The sequence below is a fragment of the Belonocnema kinseyi genome, chromosome 2 (assembly GCF_010883055.1).
Source record: "Belonocnema kinseyi isolate 2016_QV_RU_SX_M_011 chromosome 2, B_treatae_v1, whole genome shotgun sequence".
Lineage (NCBI taxonomy): Eukaryota > Metazoa > Arthropoda > Insecta > Hymenoptera > Cynipidae > Belonocnema > Belonocnema kinseyi.
In genome coordinates this window covers 77,189,270-77,199,165 of record NC_046658.1, presented here as the reverse complement: position 1 = coordinate 77,199,165, position 9,896 = coordinate 77,189,270, and the positions used below count along the sequence as shown (strand labels likewise).

General features: G+C 28.6%; 1 protein-coding gene across 1 annotated transcript in view; it reads left to right on the top strand.

Moving 5' to 3' along the window:
* LOC117168451 overlaps window positions 1–8,882 on the top strand; it is an 11,185-nt gene extending 2,303 nt beyond the window's left edge. Inside the window, exons 2-3 of the mRNA XM_033354109.1 lie at window positions 6,404–6,658; window positions 8,773–8,882. Coding sequence (XP_033210000.1) covers window positions 6,404–6,658; window positions 8,773–8,831 — 314 coding nt within the window. The 3' untranslated portion in view covers window positions 8,832–8,882. The remainder of the gene's footprint in view (window positions 1–6,403; window positions 6,659–8,772) is intronic.
* Window positions 8,883–9,896: the final 1,014 nt, after the last annotated feature.

Sequence of the window (9,896 nt, the reverse complement as noted above, 5' to 3'; positions counted from 1 at the left end):
GGGATACTTATAAGATACTACCATGATTTTTTCAGATTTTTTGGTCCAAAAATAAATTAGGCCAAAAACCGGCCTTACCGACCCTCCCCCTTTGTGTTTTTGATTGAAAAATGTATCTAGTTTAGTAGAATTTGCATCTTTCTTGGATAAAAATGCAAGTTTTTGGTTGAAAATTCATAACTTTCTTTAGAAAGTTATACTTGCTTATTAAAAGTTCAACTATTTTCAGTTGAAAATTGATCTCTATGGTTCCAAGTTTAACTATTTTTTTGGAAACTGATATTATAAATGTATAAATGCAAAATGTATATTTTTCTTTTAATATGCAAATGTGTATAAATAAAAGTGGAAGTACTCCTAGATTTTTTTACTGAAAGTCAATAAAGAAATTAACTCTCATAAATAAATGCAGTAGTTGATATTTTTATTAAGAATTATTTTAACCTCAACAGAAAACAGCTAAATTTAACAAAAAACTACAAATTTTGAATCAAAATACAAACGTTTTAACTGAAAATTGTGTAAACAATTTTTCAGCTACAAAAATTAATTCTGAAGGAAAAAAAACAATTTTTCAATAATATAGTTCAAGATTCAACAGAAAAAATCAATTTTGGATGAAAAATAAATTTTTAACAAAAGTGTTTGGCATTCAAGCAAGTATTTGAAGTTTCAACCAAAAATATAAATTTGTAACCCAGTAGATTAAATATCTCCCAAAAAAGACAAATTTCCAACAACATATAAACATGAGTTTTCAACTATATAGTAGTTTTTTACAAGGTGAATTGTGGACCAAAAATATGGTAGTAACATTTTGCATTGAAAAAAATTAACTTCCGCAAGAAAAAATTTTTATTTTTTATTGGGTTCTATTAATTCAGAGCAAGAAACCGAGCAAGGGCATGAAACCCAAAACAAACGATACAACATATACCAAAAACTTTCCATTTCTTAAATAAGTATTCTTATTTAACTATTTTAATTTTTATTTCAATAAATATTATTATATAGTAATTTACTATTGAATAAATAATAATTTTGTGAAGATATGGGAATTTATTTAAGGCTGTAAATATTAAGTTAAAAAAAGCTTTAGAAATTAAAACCATGAGAAATCGATAAGTTAAAGAAAAGAAACGAATTGCTTAACAGATTTAACTTTGTTTCAAACAATGAGATTGCAATTTCTTGAAAAAAATAGGTTAGTCACACAAACTGATTTGTTTCTGTGCTTCTAATAGAGAACGTTAGATTCCTAACGGGCGCAATGAACAATATTATGAAATTTTTACAATTTTCAGTTTTTTTTAACAAATGTAAATAAGTGAATATTTGAGAAAAAATATGTCTTTTGCGAACTTCAATGCTCAGATATATTTGATATCAACTCGAATTACAATTTGAGCATTCAAATAAGGAAAAGAATTCGTTCGCTCGTATCATTTTATTATTATAAACAAATTTTAAAGACATGCGTTATTTGTATACTCTTTACACGAAAAAGAACACTGTGTATTAACCACACCTAAATTCAACAATTATAAACTGTCCTATTTTTGATTAGCATATGTTAGTAAAGTTGTTGCATGATTTTTAACAGTATTTTATGTATAAGAGGATACCTTTTTTGCTGACTTTTCTGTATCGAAAATATATTAATAACATTTTTTAAAGTAAAAGCTTCACCTTATTCTTGGTACGCAATATTAATACCAATGCTAATAATAAGTGTCACAGATATCGACAATTATCAAGGCTTTTATATGAGAAAACGTGATCATTTTGCCATTTCACTATTTCTTTGGCATTTCGTCATTTTTAAAAATGCATTAGGATATAAAATAAATAGTACTAGTGTACATAATCAAAAGTTGGAAGATCGCAAACAGAGCCTTTTATCATTTATTCTAGTCTGCAATTCAAGATCTAAACATAAAATTCATTTCTTTATAATTACCTGTGTTGAGGGAAACCATATTTTCTTACATTTATGTATTTGAATTCGGGGGTTATAACGTTTATATTCACACTTTTAATATTGTGTTAAAAGCATTATAATTTGTACGAAAATTGGCTTAAGCTTTAAAAATGCGAAATAAGTGTAAATCGAAGATTTGATTGACAATTAAAAGAAGGGAAAGTAAACAGAATTGTACTTCTTTGCGTGAGTTTACACTTTGCATGAAAGCTAACTAATTGTACTCTTCACAATTGCATCATCTGATCGTTTCATCGCACCGCGCCCTATAGTGGTGGTGCACAAGAGTTGGCCGTTTTAACAACACAACCCACCCAGGCGGAAATATTATATATAGTTGATGTGTAGTGTGAAGTTTTATATAGAATATTCACTTGTTTTATACATTTTTACATTCTCATCATTTATGATTGAGAAAGTATTAGAATTGTCGGAAATTTGACATCACACTTTTTCAACGGATCTCCACGTTTCAAGACACCCTAAATCCGAAAATCAGGTTTTCACGATAGCGTCTGTCTGTCTGTCCTTCGGTCCGTAAACACGATGACTCTCGAAAAAATGAACGAATCAAATCCATCTTTGGCACACTTCTTGTAGGTCCTAAAAGAAAGGACGAGTTCGTTAACCAGCCATTTTTGATAAAAAATCAAAAAGTGAGTGCATTATGAAAATTTTTGAGACCACTTTTTTCTGAATTTGAAAATTCTATGTACGGATATTTATAGTCTTGAAAAGAAAAAATAATTTATCCTAATGACTTTTTTCTATAAAAAGAAAATTCTCAGAGTTATAGCGTTTTCAAAATTTTTTTAATCAACCGAATATCAAAATTTAAAGCCGAAAAACGCACGATATGAAAAAAAGTCAAAAAAAGAAAAACATTTCTTTTTGAAATCCCTACAAGATTGTCATAACTAATTTTTGGATTTTATTCAAAAATCGAAAATTCAAATTTTGATTGCACAAAAAATAATGGAAAATAAAAAATTGCATTTTGTGGACAAACTATGTAGAATACAAAAAAGAGGAATTAACAAAAATGGTTATCCCAAAAAAGATCTACAATTTCTTTAAGAATCTCTTCTTGATAGGACGCGTACTTTTTGTTTTATTCGTGAAAAATAACGTTGAAAAAAGTAAGATAAAAAAATGTGTGGAAAAACGACGAAAGTTACGAGAAAAAAATCCAACAAAACCTGTTTACAAATGTCTGTCGGAAATCGAGCGCGAGTGGCACGATGAGAATGTGTACGTCAAAGCCTACAGGGCTTTGAGAAACTTAATCTTTTACTATACTTAATTAAGTAGACAATTCAGAATATGAAGACGCATATAAATACTGCCATCTAAAAGAGATCTTTTTGATAAAGTTTTTTTCAAGCGTTCCAAATGCAAAGAATAAATATCCGAGCGCGAAGCGCGAGATTCAACCGTCGTGCGCCCTAGGCGCGCTCAAACTTGCGAGCGAAGTGAGTCGCGCGCGATGAGAATGTGCCCGCGAGGCGGGCAGATTTTTTGTATTAAACAAATGAGTATTATATATAAAACTTCACATTCTACACAAACTGTATATAATTTTTTCTATAAATTACCATAAACAACAATAATACAAGGGAATATACATAATATTATGCCTAAAGTCCAATAAAAATGTTAACATAATTAAGTCTGGAACTATTATCGTGTTCTATTATTTTACTTTAAATATTTTATGCTTGAAATTACGTCCTTAAAATGTGAAAAAAACTGAATAATTTATCTGTACCAAAAAACGACGTTAATCTAGCTTTCTTAATGTATTATTAAAAATTGGCCATATTATCGCACTGACCGTTTTAGACCCACATCCCTTACGTTTCAAATAGCTGATCAAACTTGCCAACCTGAAGAAATTTGTGAACACCTAACATTTGATTCGCTATAAATAATTTAAGATAACGGATATTAAATTGGTATCCTCTTTTCTTGGGAAAATTTGTCTCACTTTTATATGTATTAAAATATGTTTCTAGTTTCACCTAACTGCAGAATATCGACAATAATTTACCTTTAAATTCGTTATAAATGATTGCAAATTAAAAGAGACAATAAATGAATTGTCAACCAAAGACTTACATTGTTATCGAAGAAAAATGCAATTTCTACTTGAACAGATAAATTTTTAAACCAAAAATACTAATTTTTAGACAAACCGTTCAATTTTCATCCCTAAGAGATTTCAGTTGATTTTTTAAATAGAATAGCTATCTTATTCGTAAAAAAAACATTTTTCACAGAAAAAACCGAATTTTTCACAAAATCGGTTAAATATGTGCCCAAATAAATTAACCTTTTCTAAAATCATGCATTTAAAATAAAATAATTCAAACAAACAGATCATTTTCAGCCCAAAAGATGCATTTCCTACAAAAAGATAAAATTTTAACATAATAGATGCTTTTCAACTAAAAAAGATAAATTTTGAACAATAAATAAATGAAATTTTCAATGAAATTTTCAATTAACAAGGTTTATTTTCTATGAAAAAAGAACAACTTTAAAACAAATGATCAATTTTTAACTGGGAAAGATAACTTTTTAACAAAAATGGAACAGAGTAATTTTTAGTTAGAGGAATAAGTTTACACGAAAATGAAATAAAGTTTAAACCAAAAGCATGAATTTTCTGCCAAAAATATGAACTGCCTATATAAAAATTTGACAAAATATTTAGTTAAATTTTTCATTATAAAATTCAATTTATACATTTAAAAAGTAATTTTCAACCAAATAAATTAACTTTATTCACAAAAATAAATTTTTCACCAAAAAGAGTAAACTTTGGACAAAATAGATGAATTTTCAATTTTAAAAGGTAAATTTATAACAAAAATTAAAATAACCTAAGTTTCAGTTAAAGAAATTTTTAAAAAAATTATTTTTAACCGGAACAATAAATTTTGTATCAGAAGAATTAATTTTCTACCAAAAGTGAATAATTTTTAACAACCAAATGAATTTTCAAATACATATTTTCATATTTAATGATTTTTTAAACCTCTCATAGTTGAATTTTCAACAAAAAAAGTGAATTAGTCAATACAACACATAAAGTTTCAACAAATACAAAACTCTTTTTCAGGCCAATTAAATGAATTTCGAACCCACAAGCTTAAATTTCATGGATAACACAATGTTTAAATAAAATTAACAAAATAGTTAAAGTTTGAAGAAAAAAAGAAAATTTTTCAATTAAAATGATAAATTTGCATACAAAATATGCAAGATACGAACAAAGACAAATTAAAATAAATTGTAAATCGCAAAAATGTCTGTAATTTTGTTATAAATCACTTCTTAAGCGATTAGTATTTCAATATAATGCATAAAAAACAACAGTACAAGAGGAAAAAATCAATTTTTGGCAGAATGGCACAAGCCAAGAAAAGAATAACGAAAAAAAGAGCTAAATATTTACTATTCAGAATTTTTCGACCGAAAGCGTAGTTTTTGGTTTGAATCGTAAAGAATAAAATCAAAAATTAATAATTAATTAATTATAATTAATCCTAGAAAAATTGTTTGTATTAAATTAAAAGCTTTATAAATTTTGGATATTCATTTTTTTAATATAGTTTAGAAACTTCTTTCAAGCTCTTTTTGTAATCTGTTCAACCTTCATCCGGCCGTATTGAATCATGGGAAGAGCAGGGCAAAAGAAGCAACGAATTCGGAGATAAAAAAAGGTTAAATATTACCCGAGTCGGGGACAGTCGGGCAGTTATAAATTAAAATAGACAGTTTTAAATGTCAAAATGGGTAGTTCTAACATTTTGCTTCCATCCACGTTACAAAAGTGTACATAAAATTAAAAATTAAAACGAAAATTATATTATTGCTATTAATAAATCGCATCTAAATAGATTTAGAAATACTAAAACATAAATATATTCCGCAAAAGGTGATATTTTTATATGATTGTTGGTTCAGATTCTTATTTCATATTGTTTTCTTAAAACTAAGTATCAAATTTATTTCAAAATTTCTAAAATCAACGATTATTGGTATTAATTTCCATATGAGCGCATACATTATTGACACCAAAATATTTCAGGAAAAATTATGAGAAAAGTGTTCAGTACAACATATCTGGGAAGCAAATGCCTTTTTTAGGCATTCGCTAACTGTCAGGTCAGGCAGTTCTAAATTTTGCTGCGGGTATACCCTGTAGTAGATTGCGAGAGGTACCATAAATTTACATTTTACCCTCCTCAAACCCTAACCGGACTATTATTTTCTAAATCTGGAGTACTGAGTGGCACATCTCATTCAACTTTAGAAGGTTAAATTGTGCTTTCGGAAAAACGTTTTCTTTTAAACTACGGTTGATTTTACACTGCGCCATAAAAAACGTTATAAAACTCAAATCTCTTCTTTCAGATTTAAGTGAACAGATGTTCTGGAAGTGTTGTACTTCTGGAAAAACTACATCTCCAAAAAAGAGGGAAATTCATCCGCAAACCAAAAATAGAATGGAGCTTCTAAAATCCAAACGTCGACCCAAAGGTCCCAGATTAGACCCAGATCCAACTACCGACGATTTATTATTTCGATATACGCCACAACCACAGTACCTACAACAAAATGCGCGACTAAGTCTAACTCAGTTAAGAGAAGTACGTCCGCAACCATTAGGTATAATCCCTTTTATTGGAGTACAAAATAATGAATTTGATACTAAATAATCATTGTATTCCAAAATATAACAAATGTGTAGCATATGAGACAATGCCTTAATTTAATGTTTAAATAGTATATTTGAAATGTAATTAAAGTATAGAAATGAATGAAAAACTGAAATAGATAGTAATTATTAGTATTATTATATCCTAATTAATTTTTTCAAACTATACTTTTGAAATCGAGAGCAATACTTTTTATGAAGTGTGAATTAAAATTCTGTATTTTTTATTGATGTATCTATTTCATTTTAAAGGATATGTAGCTTAATGTTTTTTCTAAAAAATTCTGTACTATTATTGTATGCCAATATTTAAAATCATTTTCTTGCTATTTAAAACTATACCAAATTCCATAACCTTCGAGTTACAATGCTTTGAATTTAAAAATAAATTTTGTTTTGCAATTATATGAAGCTTTGATTGACTCGAACATCCAAAGTGAATACCCAAAAGGCCAACATTAGAGCGTATCAAAAAACAAAAAATGTTTGCGCGAAGTCAGTCAAAAAAACTTCCCTAAAGCTTTATTTGAAAAAATGACTGCGTCTCTGCATCGTACATATAGTCAAAAATGTCATAAAACGAAGCACTTCTTCAAAGTTAAACAGCAAACACTTTTCTTTTGAGATTTAAGCATAAAAAAATGCATGGACATAAAAGAAGCTAGAGAAGTATGCCAGGACAGGAAAATATGGCGGCAAATAGTTAATAAAAAGAGTGTCAGTAGAGTGAATGACGCCTGAAACAAAAGATCTTGGCCACTAATGGACCCAAGGGGGGAATCTTACATAACGACTTTGTGAGGATCTTCACTTGGGATGATTGCTAGAGAGATTTATCAGCAACCTGGGTCGGAACAGTGTTGCGGAACGAACGTGTTATTTACATAAATAACACGAGAATTCTGGATCAATCTGAAAATTCTCGATATCTTCCCCACATTACTCCTTTCCCCACCGAGTGAATCATGCCTACCCCGAAAGGGAAATGGCTGAATGGTGTAAAACAAAAGTATTTCAAAGCAAGCTGATTTATACTTGATTAGCGATAATTCCGTTAAAATATTGTTCGCCCTTCCTAATTGACTTTGAAGTTTCCAAAAGTCGAAAAAGTAAACTTTTTTGGTATTTTCTTAAAATCACGGTAAATTTCTCAACTATTTGACCATATCATGTGCGATTTACGCATTAGTGTGCATGTATATGCAATATATTGCAACAATAATATATCAAGAATATTGACATCAAAATTATTTTTATTGACTTTGAATAAAAAGAAAACATTTTAAACTGATATATTGTCCTTTATTTGACGATAAAATTAATTTTTGGTATACAAATTATCAGAAAAAGTATAGTTAGAAGTAAGTGGATTTGTACCTACACACCAAAAACTTAATTAATTAATTATGAATAAATGCTTATTAAATTATTATTACTTAATTAAAATTAATTAATTAATTAAAATCGGTTTTTGCTATGTAGGTACAAACTCACTTGCTTGCAACTGTTTTTTCTGATAATTTAGATCCTGAAAAATAATTTTATTTTCAAATAAAGATCAATACATCACTTTTAAATATTTTGTTTTAATATGAAGTCGATAAAAAATATTTTAATGTCAACATTCTTTATATATCATTGTTGCAACAAACACCCAATACATTCCCACCAATGTATACCACACATTATATGGTCAAATAGTCGAGATACATGTATAAATTGGCTTGCTTTGCGCTATTTTCATTAATAATGTAAATCTCAAAAAAGAATTTTTGCTTTTCAAATTAGAAGAAGAGCTTAGCTCTTTCAGATTTTCAGCTAAATTTACGATGCGGAGACAGAAGCATTGTTTAAAATGAAACTTTAGGGGAATGCTTTTAACTACCAAACGAAAGTTTGCATTGCTATCAGCACTACGCGCAAACAATTTTTTGTTTTTTCGATACGCCCTAGGCAACATACTGAAAAGTATCGAAATAATCTCGAGCACCAAGTTAGAAATTCCGCATCCAGATTTAGATATTGTAATCATGCTTCTAGTAACACGCCTTTTTTTAATTTCCAGGTCGTGCCCCATCATTAGGATTAAAACGAGATCCAAACACCAAGGCGATATTATTTTAAATTCCTCCATATTCTGAGTCGCAGCATATGGCACTATTACAAGCTCAACCACAACAAAACCTGCAATAATATATGGTAAAAATCTTTGTATAGGATTGTATATCAGTAATTCTGATTATGAATATTCGTAGACTTTCCAAAATATAACAAATGTTTAGCATACGAGATAATTCCCTACTTAAGTACATGTTAAGTAATATACCTAAAGTATACCTGGTAGAAATTATTTAAAAATAAATAAATTATAATAAAATAAAATATTCCATGGAATTTCTCCAAATCTTACTCACATCTGGAGTTGGGCTAACTGTTCCAAACAGGCATTGGCCAACATACCGAAATGATAACTGTGGCCCAAGTCTGTTTGCCGTCTATTGGCTACCATGGGTGGCCCAACCATGACTACTAGAAGTCGGCCCAACGGCGAAATTATATCTTTGGTCCGAACATCCTAGCCGACTATTGGTACAATCCCCATTACCAAAATGGGTCCAACTATGGGAATTGCACGGAAAAACAAATACATTAGATTTTATAGAACTAATCTTATATTAAAGGATACGATGGGTAGTTTAATAAATATAATAAAATCACTACACTGTTTATGATCGTACGATATGAAAATTTTCATTCGCCTTGGGGTTCGAACCCTATAAGTTTCGCATTACTAATTCCTGACGCCTAAAGCCTCTCGGCTAACCTAGCTGGAAGTAGTACAAAAAAATCTTAAATATAACCGACAGCTGTGCACGGCCATCTGCAAATTTCTGTACACCATTCTATAAAAAATACTTCTACGCTCATAATAATATATGTAATAAGATTTAAGATTTTAGAAATATTATAAATTATTATTGATTATTTTATGTGACTAAGCAAGATTTATACTAAATTCAAAAATATTTTAAGATATTATAAAAGATTTAAAAAATTAATATACACATTGATCAATTCATTAGAATTCAAAGGATTTCTGCAAATTTCCAAAGATTTAAAAATATTTAACAGACTTTAAAGAATTCAAGAACATTCTTTATATTTTAAAATTACTTTAAAATCTTAAAA